We start from the raw sequence: 16052 nt of genomic DNA on the forward strand, positions 1-16052 counted from the left end.
AACTATTTCAACAGGTGTTTCTGGATTGGTAACCCCAGTTTTAAGTCAGATAAAGACCAGAATCCTGTAAGCAGAATTTGGATTTACTTGTAAGAGTAAGAACTAGGAAAAAAAAAAAGAAATTACACATCCTTAAAGAATGTGGCTACAACATAACTCAAAGAACAGCTGTAGGCTCTGATCTTATAAATGATTACACACAAAAACCTCCTTGATTTTAATGGTACAAACAAGACCTTTGGAGATTACATCTAACAGCCACCAGTCAGAAAGACTGCACTCATCAGAACGTGCTTCCTTGAGCTGTTACAAAACCAAACCAGTTTATTGGTTTTGCTTCTACAGCAACATTACAGTTGGTATGGACCAAGCCAAGGCCCATGCCCAAGGCAGCCTGCACAAGAAATAGTCCCTCTTATAACCAAAATGCCCTTAGGTGTTTTTTTCCCATTAATTCCTAAGACAAAATTGTTCCAAAATATCACAGCTCAAATGATATGAAAATTTCTTCTCATTTCCAGTCTCAATTTATTCACAGTCCAGCTTGCATCCATTTGTTCTGGCACCAGTGCTGGCCATTTGCTTTAATTGTGCTTTTTCTCCTTGGTGTTTACAATCCAAATGTATTTATAGAGAACGATCATAGCCCTATCAGCATTTGTTTGGCTAGACTTCACAAGCCTAGTCCTTCTAGTCCTGCCTAGGATGATGCCCTTCTACCCCTCTGATCAAGTCTAACACTTCCCCACTGTGCTCATGCAAGTCTAACCTCAGTTCTTCAGAGGGTGACCACAACTGCATCCAATGTGCTACTGGAGATCTCTCTCCACACTCTGTTACACCAACACTAGCATGGTCAGCAGCAAGTGTATGTACTCGCAATCTCTTCCAATGAAGTCTCAGCATGATTTGTGACATTTCTGCACGGCCATCATCATATCCTTTGACCAACACATAAATCCAGATCCTTCTCCCTGAACCATGTGTTTCACACTTCCCAATTTTCTTGTAGGACTTCTTTCTCCAAGCCACAGCACTTGTTACTTCAAGCCTCCAGGTCCTCAAGTTCTGTATGATATCGTGGTTCTCTCCACTTAGCCATGTACTCCACTCTGTGTTTTATCACATACATCCCCTCCTGTCCCTCCAAGGTTGCTCTAGATGGCTGTGATGCAGGAGAAACCATCTTCTGTGTAGTTGTCTGAAGAGCAAAAACTGAAGTAGCTTAGTGCTTACGAGGACCCACCTAAGGTTCCTATGACAGCCAGACTCTTTCTCTCCCAGCCTGGAACAGGCCAATGGTGCATGTGGTTTTGTGTGTGGAAAACAAGAGAGCCACCACTCCTTTAAGGACTGCATTCAACAACAGCTAAAGACAGCTGAAATGGCTTAGACATTTGTTTCAAAATCATAGTGTTTCATTTGGGAAGCAGCTTTTCACTTCATAATCATGCATATTTTATTAACTCAGGCAGTCAAATTTGGACTCTAAGAGCACCAATCTGGACCCATTACACTACATTTTGGGCCCATCTAGGTTATGGCTTGGCACTAGGGGAGACAGGAAAGTACTGGAAAGGTTGTGAATGTGCTCAATAAAAAGAAAAAACATTTCTCAACTATGGCTTAACATTGGCACTAGCCATTTCCACAGGCAGTTATTTAGCCATCATGTGGGATACGGAACAAACAGATGTAAGTGACAAATCTTTTAGAACGTCCTTTTAGTGTTTGAGGCTCTCCCAGGATTATGCACAAGTTAGCATGGAAATCCACTGCCAAAATTGTAATATTCTGCAAATGTGTATTATTTTACATTAATTTGAGAATTAAATTCTACTTGTTTTTTTGCAACTGGCCATGAGATTTAAGCGTGCCAAAAAGGCAGAAAATAATAGCTGAAAATGCGAAGTTAGAAACATTCATCAATGCTGAATGTTTCTCAATGCCACTTCCAGCTTTAAAAAGTTAATAGTGAAAGTTTCTGTATTGTGGAATTATTTGTATGTACGTGATTCTAAGTCATTACATATACCAAATGCACACAGTGAAGTTTGACAAGCTTGTCAACGAGTAAAATCAAAACTTGACCTAAATCCAAGCATAACACATGAAACTGAAATCCAGCATAAATGTGAGCACTTCTGGGAAATGAAATAATCTTTAGAAAAGAAATAACTGTGCATAAGAGTAATTTACTGATCACTTACAGAAGCACACCCAGTGGTGGATTCATAAGAGAAACAGGGAGTATATGTGGGGTTTTTCCACCATTTTCCGTAACTTGACGGATACAACGTTCACCAACAGTACAATTTTATTGCAGAGATGCCAACCCGTGACAATTTGAGTGAGATAACATATTTAACAAGCAAGACAGAAATTTCCGATCAGCCCACGTCTGTGGCAGTCAGACAATATCCCTTCGTGATCTCTCATGAGGAAAGGCAATGGGCAAAATGTGATAGGGAAGAAGCAGAGTTCGCTGTGTACCTTCGACAGCCACTCCTGCTTTCATCCAACTACAATTGTGATTTTTGGGAAGAAAGAATCCAAGATAAAAGTTTAAACACAGGACACGAGTTGGCTGCCTTCTGTGACCCATCTGCATAATTTCTGTTCCTTCAGACTTACTTCCAGGTGAAGCTACAGCACGCTGCTTGTTGAAAACGTCTTTCATACCCTCTTCAGTGAGCTGACACCTTTTCCAATCACAGCTGCTCAGACAGGTCTTGCTGCCGTTCAACCTCAGAATGACTACTCTGCTTTCACACCATGCTAGGTCTCCAAGGCTCTTAAGAGACCATATGACACTGCAGTAGGAGACATCTCTATTTCAAAGAATTTAACAAATCTCAAGTACTGAACATTGAAGGCTGAAATCCTTTTTAAACATCTTCCTATCTGTTTTTTTTCACTTCATTTCAGCACCAGGCTATGTCAGCCACCACACCAAACATCATGTAGTCACCATTGCAACACACCACTGCCTCATAATTTGTGGAAGAACTCTTAGCATTTTATTTTTACCAAAAAAAGCAGAAACATATCGTAACAACAAGGCCTCTCTTTGGTTATCTAAAGATACACCACTGGATTTCTAGCAGTGAAACTAGATTTCTACCAGATGATCTTTAAGATCCCTTCCAACCCAAACCATTCTATGATTTTACTATGAGACACTGACCTCAGAGGCATGTGGACCAAGTCTAGAGTACAGAAACATAACCCAGTATGTAAAATGCCAACTACTTCATTGTAGAGACAGAACATATTACTAAATTACATATTGAATATGACAAGGTATCATAACTAAAAAAATAAAATACTTCTAGAAAATCATCACTAGAAAGGGATCACAGTATTTCACCTGGTTCTAGAAACAACAGGGTATGGCATTTTTTGGACTTAGAATCTGTATGTTCCAGTGTCACCAACAGACTTGAGATACTTTGCACATTTGGGTGGAAAACCCCTACACCTAAATGGAGTAGCCCCTGCAATATCTGACTTGCAAGAGGCAGTTGTACATCAAACTTGTCATCCATAGTCTGCCACGCAGGGAAAGGCTACAGCCAAATTGTAGCTGCTCTCAAAGCCTCACTACAGTATTACAAAGGCTCCACGTGAAACTAATGCTATTAAAACTCAGAAGAAAAGCCAGTGTGATCACACGGTATTTAGTAGGTCTCCAAAACTCTGCTGGTTTGTGCTGCTTTTTATGAGTTCCTGTTTCATTTTACAAGACTATCAGCTCAATGTTAGGTTCCTATGACCCACAGTGCTGTCAGTAACCTATCCATTTCATGATATGCACTCTACTCATTCAAGATACTGTCCAGTATAGACATTAAATAATATTTAATTTATACTCTATAAATATATACAAATATAAATATTTCATACAAAGTAAAACTTACTTGAAGGCTCCTGAAAACACTAAACCCCTGCGTATTGACACACTGCATAAACTACATACGTAGACATATTATACATGATAGCTTATTTATAGTCATTTTTTAAATATACTATTGAAAAATATATACATATACATACAAATACACACACAACTTTATAAATAACCTGCATATATAACCTACATAGCAAGCTTCCTTTTAAAAACTGAACTGAAGCCACTCTTTCAAACCCAGGATTTATCTGCAGTTTAATGCCAGAAGTCAGTTTGAGAATATAGGCTCTGAAAACACTTTTACTAAATAAAAGGCTTTAATGAAAAATATTTAAGAGGCCGTCTGTGTGTTACCTTGTCTGTTCTATTTATAAGACTGAACTGTGTTCCATTTCAGTTCAAGTCTATCTGACACTACGATGGATTGAACAGCTATACCAAAGGATCGTTATGGCATGAAAGTCACTGATGACAACGCACCAACCCACACAGCTCTGCCCAAAAAAGCCTGTTAATCATCACCAGCAATTTTCAAGCCCAAATGGTCCTTAGCAGAACCTGCTATTTGGAAATGAAAGAAAAAGGCATTTGATGACCAACTGTATTAGACTCTAATCTGTCTGTAAGATTGATACATGCTGCTTGCTGGGTAAAGCAGCACTTCCATTCTGCCTTTTAAAGGCTATGAGTTCAGAGGAGGCACTGGCAGCCTGCCCCTTCCTGTAATGCTGCACTTGACCTGTAATAGTGCTATTGGCAAATCGAACAGATGTTGCCACAAGGGTCATTGAATACAAATACTGATTTTGTATACATCCTTACTGTGATAGCTCTATGTTAACTGTATAATGAGGTGTAATGAAAGTTTTTAGGATTTCCTTTTTCTTAAGTTTTTCAAAGTCTTCCTGAAAGAATCTGATCCAAGGCTCATTCAGTTTCCGTCGATTTACAAGGGTTTGGATCAGGTCTGAGGTTACAATATAATCCCCAGTACACATTACTGTTCAGAACGAGGTAGCTTCCTTTCAATCTATATCCTTCAAGAATTTAATTTTGATGGAAGAACTAAAATGCTGCAACTGCATCATGAATATAAACAGCACTGATGGTACAATGCAAGATTGCAGCTTTACTGCTAAACAAAGAAGAATCTGAAGCTGGAAGAATTATCTTACTTAACCACTGATATAATAGAAACAAATCAAAGACTCAGCTGAACAACAGCACCATTCTTGATTTGTTTGTAATCAGTTTCCAAACATTTGCTGCATTATGAAAGCTCTTCAGCTCTTCTTTGAAACAGTCTTAGATAAAACTGTAATGACTGGAACTGTTTCTACATTTAATTCCTGTGTAAAAGCGCGACTGAAAAATTTGAAGTCCTACCCCACTGAAAAGGAAGTTCACCTTTTAATTGTTTTTAATTTAAACTAAAAACATGGAAATGCAGTATCCCTGTGAAGATTATTTTGTGCTTTTTGTAACAGGAGTCAAGGGATATGATACAGTCTGACTTAATCACTTGTAAGGCTGAAGTGCAGGTTTACAAGACAGACAATTTTCCTCACTTCCAACCAAGTAACCTATTTATTCTCTTTAATGTTCTGGTGAACGGGGTATCTGCATGAAGCAGTAAATCCAGCCAAAAACACACCCTTTTTTTCTCTTAGCTGATTTGAGACAAGATGTAGGAAACCACATAATTACAGGAAAAAAAGGAGAATGAGAAAATGTACACAGCTTCAAACAAACTCTTGACTTCTTTCCAGCCTTTCTGGATCAGGTCCGAGGTGACAACTTACTCCCAAGTATACATTACTGTTCAGAACAAGGCAGCTTCCTTTCAATCTATATTCTTTGAGATGTCATTTTTGTTTTAAAGATCACTCCCAATCAGCTGTGCTTCTCGTCTTTTTCCTTTAGATTTCCAAGGATCACTTTACTTTCTCTCTGCTTGGTTCAGATGTCTGTTACCAGATCTTATATATTACAGTTATGTTTACCCCTTTGGAGCTACACAGCACACAGCGCAAGTCAGGAAGTCCAAAAAGTAAAGGCTTTGAACTCCAAAGACCTTAGGCAACACAAAGATGTCAAGGGTGTGCTTGAGACTGTGATGCTTTCAAAGGTACAGAAGTAGAAAGAAGGAGCAAGACTGTAGAAATCAGAAGTGCTGGGTAAACTGCTAAGGAGCCGGGAAAACATGAATGGCACTGAAAGAGGGATTGGAGAAGAAAAGCCAGGGAGAGACAACAGGGCATGAGGCAGTGAAAAAAAGCAACTCAACCTGGAATGAGGGTGGAAGCAAGCTAATTATTTTTAAACATTTATTTTGGATGAGCACCTGTATTTTTGGCAGAACAAACCAAAATACCATGTATGTTTGAAAGCTGTCTGAGATGGTTACCAAGAAGACTGATTACACGTGATTAATTGTAAAATAAAACCCAAATTAAACACAGTGAGTAACTTTTACTGACAGTAATGCACTCCCTAAGAAAGAAATTTAACCACCAAAATCTTAAAGTAAATTTTACCCTAAATGACAGAAGTATCCTGACAGGACCCAGTGAACCCAGTTATCCCATGATATAGTTTCACAAACATAATGCTCAACTTCACACAGCCATATGCAACGTGTAGAAAAAAACACAACTTGGAAGCAAAGCATAAACATGTCTGTTGCAGCCCTTCAGACGGGCTTGAAAACAAACTGCTTTTTCTAGGGTGGGTGGGGAAAAAACAATATAATCAGTAAATTCTTACACATGAGTAATTTCTCAAGAAGTGTAACAAATGTGCTCTAACTATGAAGTTACTTCAAACCCTTGGGTCGCTCTCAGCAAATGTCAGTGTTCACTTAAGCACCATCAGCCTGATTTTCAAAAGGAAGGAAATGTATCTCCTCCATCCAACTTGCCTTCCAAAGCAGCAGCCTGGGGAATGAATGCTTTGACATGAGATGAAGCAAGTTCTAATACACGTTATCATTTACTTCTGCCTTTGAGTAAGTTACTTATTTTCCATACTTCCTCAGCCATAAAAAGAGAATGACAAATGAACCCTTTGGCATAAGGGAATTGCTACAGAACTGCAACTCAGGCTTCACCCAATTTGGAGAAAACCATCTTTAATTAGCACACATACTAAGGCATGACAGTATTTGCTGCTTTTGACCCCAAATACAAAAGGCATTCATTTCTTTTCCTTCTTTCTGTACGTGTTACAATCTCCCAGCCTCCTTATGAAAAATTATCTATCTTGTGCTTTGCTCCCTCACAAACTACTACAAATTCCCCTTTTTCACTATTTCCTCCATTACCTTGCCATCTTAGAAGAGTATTTTAAACCATCATCTTGTCCCTGAAACCTCCTCCTGACCAGCAGAAATCCCTTCTCTGGATTCCAAAATGTTTATTCCTCAAACGCTGACTTCTCACATGCCTGTGATCAGGCTCCACGACTGCACGAGCTGAGTTCATACCAGTTCTTACTTTCCCAGCCATCCTTTTTCAGTCTTTCACTACTTTCCTCCTCATTCAACTCTCAGTTCGCGCCTTTTTTTCCCCACTACATTCCTCTACAGCTGCTCATCTATGTGTATCAGACAATGTCAATCACTTCTTTCAAACCACATCCTGAATTTTCCAGTCTCTGGCCCACCTCCTGCAACTTCAGGTTGTCTAAACATATCTTCTACCCTGTCACATTCAGCATCTCTTCTTAAAGACAACAAATATATTGAAGAAAAACTAAATTTCACCTTCTGCTTTCAGCAAGCTCAAGACTAAACCTTTTCCTGATTTTCAGTCATCTCCTCTTTCACAATGGGGAAAAGGATTTTGCCAATTAATATCCATTATCAAAATCTGTATTTTAATTAACAGGACAACATCATTTAGTATGGCCAGGAACAGGCATCCATAAATACATGAACATCTTAGATACTGCTTTAAATCTGTATTATTAACTTCTAGTTTTGAAACTTTTCCCTGAAAACAATTTTATATATTGTAAATATAAGGTATTATACAAGCACTGTATTTATATATCCCCCAAATAAGGTATTACACAAGCACTACTAATACACAGATATTTCTCTACTGTAACTCTAAAGATGCGTGGAAAATAGCCATTTTTGACTGCAGATGAACACTCTTCACATAGAACTCTGATGAGTGCTAAACACAGGAAACTGATCTCTTAGTTTATGTTAAATTAATACAATAAGATGATAATGAATTAAGGTTTATAATTTTTGTTGCAGAGATTTAGTACTGGCAGAACAATGGTACTTTGCAAACCCGAAAGTTTAGGACTGCATCATCCTCTGGACTAGTGAAACTTTGTATAATGGCAATGTACTAGCAGCTGGTGAAAATATAGTTTCCAGATATAGTACTGAGCTCACTGAGAATGAATTATTTGGTATAATAAAAAGCATAAGATACAAGCTTTAGTAGAATCCACTAACTACAACGCTCTTGTGAAGATGAACAACAAATTACCAGTTATTTAAATGTTTTTCCAAAGCTACAGTTTGAGGCACACACATTGACTTTCAGTCTCAAGATCTGAGTTCATCCACCACACCCTGATAAGAGAAAATATTGAGTGTTTCTAAGGCAGGCATTCATGTCATACAGGAATTCCCCAGTCTTGATGCATGAGACATAAATGCAGTTTATTTCAGTAAGCAAAGCATAAAGCTACAGAGGTGGCACAGTTGCCAACGTCAGTGTTCACTTGAAGAGCAACCTGCTACTACCTCAGAAAAAAAGTGAAACAGTATTTGTATGACTTATTCTCCATGTGTTATTCAGAACTTGTAAATGGAATCCAGCTATGCCATGTATTAAACTTCTGACAGTGGCGAGAGAGGAAAACAGTAAGATTAAAGCACTTTTCAACATAATTAAAAAGAAACACACAGAAATAAGGCATTATATATTACATTTTAATTCTCAAAACATAGAAAGATAAAATAGTATTGAGGTTAAAAAAGCTTGGATTGAATATTTCTCTAAATTTAAAAATTTAATATTATATTTAATTATTATTGTCCTTGAACTTTATAAATTCATCTTTTAATACAACAAACAAAGAAAAACCACACAAAACCCCCCAGTATCCGTATCTTTGCATTTTCAACTACCCATGAAGTCAAGGAAGTTTTCACTGGTTTGCATTTGTTCTCAAGTTAGTTACTATTAGGCTGTCATTCACCACCACAATATTGAATAGTCTAAGCTGGCTGCACAGCAAAACCACTGGTCTGGTTTTCAACAGATGTTAAAGAGAACATTGAAATAGCATTAGGTTTTGGTAAGAACTTACTGTTTCAAAACAGAATGTCACAACAAACTAGAAGTTCAAGGTTTGATGCTATCCCATTGACCATCCAACTGTAAAGACGGTCTTCTATATGAGAGTATAAACACATTAAAACAAAAACATGAGATGAGAACTATAATATTTCCAACTTTGTATCTAGCTCCACCTGTCACAATTCAAGAATCATCTGAAAAGAATAGTTTCAACTATCCTGTGAGAAACAACTAATGAATTGAGAAAAAGGGTGTCTGAAACACAGGTTGTTTCCTAGAAGGAGCAATTTTTCTATTTTCCTATTCACATTAGAATTTTATTCTATCTAAAAAACAGCTGAGCAAATCAAGGCAGTGATTTTAAGCCAGTACCGATGTGGCAGAAAGCAACCTTAAATACCATTCGGGACTACTGCTCTGACAACAGCCTATGCCTGTGCGCGGATGGGGGCAGCAGGGTGAGACAGGAAACCTGACAGTCTGCAGACAGATCCACCAAGGAACTACACACACGGCTTCAGGAAAGGGGACTCCTCTCTTTGTGCTTGCCGGCACCATGAGAATCAGCAGTTCTAGTTTGCTGTGTTGATACAGCATAAACTATAGAATCATAGAATGGTTTGGGTTGGAAAGGACCTTAATATCACCCAGTTCCAACCCCCTGCCATGGGCAGGGACGCCTCACACTAGACCATGTTGCCCAAGGCTCTGTCCAACCTGGCCTTGAACACTGCCAGGGATGGAGTATTTACCACTTCTCTGGGCAACCTGTTCCAGTGCCTCAGCACCCTCACAGTAAAGAACTTCTTCGTTATATCTAACCTGAACTTCCCCTGTTTAAGTTTAAACTTATCACCCCTTGTCCTATCGCTATAATGCCTGATGAAGAGTCCCTCTCCAGCATCCTTGTAGGCCCCCTTCAGACACTGGAAGCTGCTCTGAGGTCTCCACGCAGCTTCTCTTCTAGAGGCTGAACAGCTCCAACTTTCTCAGCCTGTCTTTACAGTTTAAAAAAGAAGAAGAAAAAATGACACAGGAAAAAAAAACCAAACCACCCTCCCACTTACAACTTTTAAAAGTTTTAACAATGAAAATGTTTTGGGGTTTTTTTTTCCCCCCAGAATAAAAATATTTTTCTTAAGAAATGACAAGCTGAATAGTCAGTTGATGGATTCTCACCAGGAAGACGCTAACATGAAATGGGCTACAGAAAATGAGATTTATTCACCTGATAACAGAAGGGAAGTTGCTATTAGTATTATTTTCAAGCAGCTGGCTTTGTAAGAAAGTCATCAAAGAAAAGATTAAATCTTTCATCACATACAGAGACTTTAACATGTTTAACAATGCCATATATTACAAGAACACGAAAAGTAAATAAACAATTAAACCAGTTATGAACTTAAAATAGCGAAAAGCTTCTGAAAACCCATCACAAACCCAAGTGCTGCTATAATTAGTGGAGGACAAGTCTAACAAGGTATCTGTAGAGAAACAAGAACACTGGGGCAATTCGGTTCAGCTGACACAACTCCTTAACACCCAAATCACACTCAGCAGTCTACAGTACCATATGTACAACGTGGATACAGGCACTTATCTAACAAGCATTTAAGTTAAGACTTGGATCTGCACTTGTCTATCCTAGATCTTTGCTGGAGAAGGAAATAAATCCCTGTGAAAGAGTCCCCTGATTGTCTTCCTCCGTACTGGGCTCCGCCTCCTGTTGTCACATTTATTACCTCCACAGAAGCTCTAAAGTGTGGTTTCACCTTTTATCAGGTGAAGGAATATTTGGCATTTGAGGCTTACTCTGTTAGCCAACAAGTTCACTGAAATTAATTCTACCTCTACACAAATATGGATGTGAAAAGGTGCTATCGCTGTCCAGAGGACAGGAGGGATCTGGGGTAGATGTGAGGCCTTCATACTCGAAGTCTCTGAAGAGCCAGTGTAGGTGTATGGGCCAGCTGGCTCCCTCAGCTATCATCAGCAGAAATGGGTGTTCCTCTAAGAGTAGAAAAACCTTTGACAACATTCAGAGCCACCAGTTGTTCTACAGCTCCCAAACCATCTTGAAGGCTGAGAACCTCTGGAATAACATACAGTTAGAACACATTCGTAATTAACTTTCTAAATAAATTTTGGGTTAGCATTTGTTTTGAAATTCTCCTGCAGCATCAATTCTCAGTGCACAAGGCCTCCTAACCTGATTTGCACAATTCCTTGGCTAGACAAAGAAGTCTGAAAGTTTCTCACACAACCAGTCCAACACTGGGATTTGGCTTTTCAGCTGAAGCCTGAGCAACAGTGTTTCCAAGAAGCATTGCAAAATATCATGTAATAATATAATTTTCCCAGAGGTAATTCTCTACAGCTCTAAGTCAGTAGGTAAACATATGGACAACATCCAGCCAAAGATACACTACACAAAAGGAAAATTCAACACAAACATTTTCATCTTTGATTCATCATCATGCTTCACCACTTACCAGAAATGACCAGTAACTCACTAAGGTAATCAACCATTCACTAAAATGCAATAGCTAAGCACATTGTCTTAGTTAACACAACACTGTATCTATTCAAAATAATTAAAATACATGCATTTTCTAAAACATCTCAATTATACCTCTAAGTATTACCTTTTCATGAATTTCTTGTGTAGATTGAGCATCACAAAATGCCACTGTGGCTACATCCTTCAGAATAGGCATTTCTACTGTACAATCCCTGCCATCCAGCAATGCTACCAAAGGGCGCGGGTGCATGGGCCCATTCATGATCGGAGGTCGAATGCCTACAAAGAAACAGAGAGGACTTGTTATTCAAGCCATGAAAATGTAATAAAGAAAACATAGGTTATAGCTAGTCTGTTTATTCTGATGGCAGAAAAAGATTTCAAGGACTGAAGCTAGTAAAACAGGAACAAGTTTACAGTCAGCAATCAACCAAAACCTAAGAAGACCTAAGAAAAAATGCCATGGAGGTTCAGAAGGCTGAACAATGGAAGATGGATAAAACCACCAAGGGAATAATATATTTGTTTTTAGAGATATAACCTTACTGCACTATTAAGAAGTGTCTGTGTGATCTTATCCAAGGTTTATGTTTTGATTGGATTCCACACCTTTTGTGAGCTCTAGACAGAGTGAGAAATATCTTGTCCAGGCTTGTAAGGGTATGGCTTATGGAATATCATAAGCAACTCAGTAAGGATTTGTATATTCAATTTATATATATGATGATGATCTGCTGAGACTAAAATTTAACTGGGAAAAAAAAAAAGCCTACAGCAGCAAAATGTTTAATTTACTGAACATCCAGCATCCAAGTGGACAGATTAACTGCTGACCTGTGCAGGTGTGCTTAGACTTAATGGGTTTCCAAAACAATCCTGTATAGCTTAGTCAAACAAACACATCATACTGAATCCACCACAGAGAACTCTCAACATCATGCCTGAACAGTGTACAGTGACAAAGAAACACAGGTTAAATATCTAAGGGAAGGAAAATCAGTTGAAAGTGCAGACTTCTTTTATAGCCTCTTTATGGAGTCTTAAAATGAAAAGTAATCCTTATAACAAGGTATTTAGAGAGCATCTTTTTAACAGTATAGATGCTATAAATATACAAAAGTACTCAAGGGAATAATATTAAACCATTACATTTACACAAAAGTAGTTGAGCGTGGGTGGAAAAAAGGGACTTCCTGAAGAGATAAGGAAAAGCAAAACCAAGAATAAAGCACATAACTTTTTTCCTCTTTTGAAACAAGTAGTTTTAAACACTGCAAAGTGAAGCAGGCTACATATTTCTGTATGCAAATTCCAACACATATTTTTGTTGCAGTGTGAATTTGAAGACATTGCTTACTGCTTGGTAATACAAGTTAGTCCAACATTAACGCACAAGACTGAGGTTCCCCTGCTACCTCCTACAAGCAAACGCTGCATCTTAAGTCCTGACCTGTGTCAAAAAGCAAGCCCTGAAAGACTGTCATCTGCATTTTAAGTAGATGGAAATTCATAGAATCCCAGCTGTACAAGATAGCTGGTGAAGTAAAACAGCTGCTGGGAAAAGAGATTTGCACAAGTTGACAGAATCAGCGTGTTAGTTCCCTGCTGGGACCCTCATGGTCTCTCTTAACTGTCCAGTCTGAACCCATAAATTTCATGCCCACCCCTAACCAAGTCAAGATGATCAGCCAGCCCTACTACAATCCAGCATTTAAGTTCTTCACCAATTCAGAGTTTTTATATTTGAAGACAGAACACAAGTCACTACACTTGGTTCTTTTCTGTTCTAGTCCCGGTGTCTCCTGACAACTGATGATGCCAATGGACTGACTCTGCAGGACTCACCATAGCAGAGAGGCATTCAGATGTGAAAAGTATTCACCAGCAAAGTTTCATTAGTGTAACACACATGAAAACTATTCTCTGTTATAAAACCATCAATTACAAATCTCTACTGTGATAGACATGCTTAGAAATACTTCTGGTGCACAGGTTCTTTGCAGCCACCAAAATTAAATGGAAGCCTTTTTAAAAGCTGCGCATCTTGCTAACTTACTATTGTTACCTGTTTGAACCAGCAATGGCCACATAATCTTCATACAGTCATTTTTAGGAAATAAACCACACACTAATAATGTGGTACAGGACACAAACACTACATGAATAGACAATGGAAAGCTACATATTATCCAGAGAATAATTACTATCCTTTAATGGGAACTTAATTATAAAACCCCACATTAAATTTACTTAGAAACACCCTAAAATAAAGCATGTTATAGACTTGTTCATGTTTCTCTCAAAATAGCCTATGTAATAGCATTAATAAAATGCAATTATGTCTTGAAGCCAATGTAAAAATGACACTGCAAGCTCTGTTCATATTGCACAGAATAACTGTGTTTGTTTTACAACTGAAATGTTATGGTCATCATCTAAGCTGCCAGCCCAGCAAAGCCAGGATTACAAGAAGTTTGAAGGCTAGCTAAAATAGAATTAGAAAAAGAAAACAGAACTTTTGATACTGAATTTGTTGAAGATGAATGAGGAAAAATAGGGCACAGATGATGCCCTCAGAGCTACAACTGAAGCACCTGTCAACAGAAGAGCGCATATAGTCCAAACAGGTAACAGATGATGAGATTAAAAACTGGCGCTTGTAAGAAACACTATTCTGACTAGAGCTCTCTCAGGAAATCACAGAATAGAGGATCACAAAACACAACCCATTAAAATAATGATTTCTCCAAAATACACGTAGGTGTGGTCTGATTTCCCCCTTGGCCTCATATCTCTCTCGATCTCCACAAAGCTATTCGTGTCTCATGTTGGTGCTAAGTGCCTCAGCTCATGCTCGTGCTAAGTGGCATGTCAGACCGAGCCCCAAAGCATAGAAACAAGAGTCAGAAAAACAACAGGCAGGATAAACCCTTCCCCGGAGAATCTGGCTTTTAATAAAGTCCCCAGAACTCAAACACATCCAGCGACCTTGACCACAAAAACCCTACAAACCTTTGCTTGCCAAAATCCTCTCTGAACTTCAGCATAGACTTCCTGTTGCACAATCCTTCTGCCTAAATACCGTATCGCTGAATCGCAGACAATAACTCAACACTTAAGTAAACTCCCAGCAACTTCATCACGGTGGCAATCACTATTTAAAGTCTGCATTTGGAAAGGCACAGTTTCACTATGAATCAGAACCCTTTGAACAAAAAACTACTTCTTCCACTATGTGAATATATTCTGCAAGTTTCTTATCTAGCCATGTCATACTGTTTGGCTTTGCAGCAGACCCTTGGAGTGGCAGGATAAAGCAGTGTGTAGTTAAGAGCAGTATTTTCCGTGCCTGCATTAACAGTAAATCATGCAACTCAGTGCCAAAGAGAAATAACTGCGAACAGGTCAAAAGTGACATTAAACACCACAAATGTGAAACTAATTAGAAAGGGTAATTTCACTTAGCTGGCTTATTTAAGTACACAGTATAGCATTTCACTTAACACAGATAAAGATTATACCGTCCACCCCCACATCCTAGAACCTTTGTTATGGGAAAACAATCTCAGTTTTATCCTAACTCAAGACTTTCAGGAACCCCTACCAACCTGACATTTCTTAATCTGAGCTTGATTTCCAGGGTCATGAATTCGATTTCTCAATGCTTTACAATCTTCAGTATTCTGAGGCAAAATAGCAGCCTGTCATTCCATCCTCATTTCCATGTCTTTAATTGTTCTTGCAGCCTCCTGTAATCTTGAACCAAAGCTTTTAAACTTCTTATCCACTGCAACCTCTGTAGCCTGGGTGGCGTTCAAATTTTTACTAAAAATTAAACACAAACAATACATTAAAACAACATTAAGGGTCTGACCTGTGCTCACAGAAGCCAGGAAACTCAAAGTTAAAGCTTCTCACTGCATCTGGACCCTTCCCCCTTTTGCTGCTGGCTTTCCACCACACCTGCTGTGCTGCCACTGGCCATTAACACTCCAGGGAAAGCAGCGGAGTGTTAAGACACACCGTGCTCAGCACAGCAGGTGTATTGTAAACAGATGTACCTGGAACAGTCGGCACTGCTCAATGCTTTGCCTAGGTGAGCAGAGATCTGAGGATAACATGTCATCTCCACCACCACCTATGCTGGAGAGCCAAGCGCTCCAGTGAATACTGGAGATGGAGTGAGAAGCCTTAACGCTGAATTTGCTGGGTCTAAGTCAGGCCCTTAACGTTATCTAAATGTATTTAAAATAAACAACAAAGCTTCCCCAACAGCTCTAATCCAGTTTGGGAG

The 16052-nt window shown here is 38.8% G+C and overlaps 1 protein-coding gene across 17 annotated transcripts in view; it reads right to left on the minus strand.

Annotated features, from left to right (window-relative positions):
* CTBP1 (C-terminal binding protein 1) overlaps nt 1-16052 on the minus strand; it is a 248331-nt gene that overhangs the window by 29138 nt on the left and 203141 nt on the right. For 10 of the 17 annotated variants that reach the window (XM_030493189.1, XM_030493191.1, XM_030493194.1 and 7 more), the window contains 2 exons: nt 15367-15583; nt 11883-12037 (listed from right to left, as the gene is read on the minus strand). In XM_030493189.1, coding sequence (XP_030349049.1) covers nt 11883-12037; nt 15367-15373 — 162 coding nt within the window. In that variant the 5' untranslated portion in view covers nt 15374-15583. The remainder of the gene's footprint in view (nt 1-11882; nt 12038-15366; nt 15584-16052) is intronic. The other 7 variants (XM_030493179.1, XM_030493192.1, XM_030493178.1 and 4 more) reach the window with 1 other exon arrangement.

Source organism: Strigops habroptila, chromosome 7, assembly GCF_004027225.2.
Source record: "Strigops habroptila isolate Jane chromosome 7, bStrHab1.2.pri, whole genome shotgun sequence".
Classification (NCBI taxonomy): Eukaryota; Metazoa; Chordata; class Aves; order Psittaciformes; family Psittacidae; genus Strigops; species Strigops habroptila.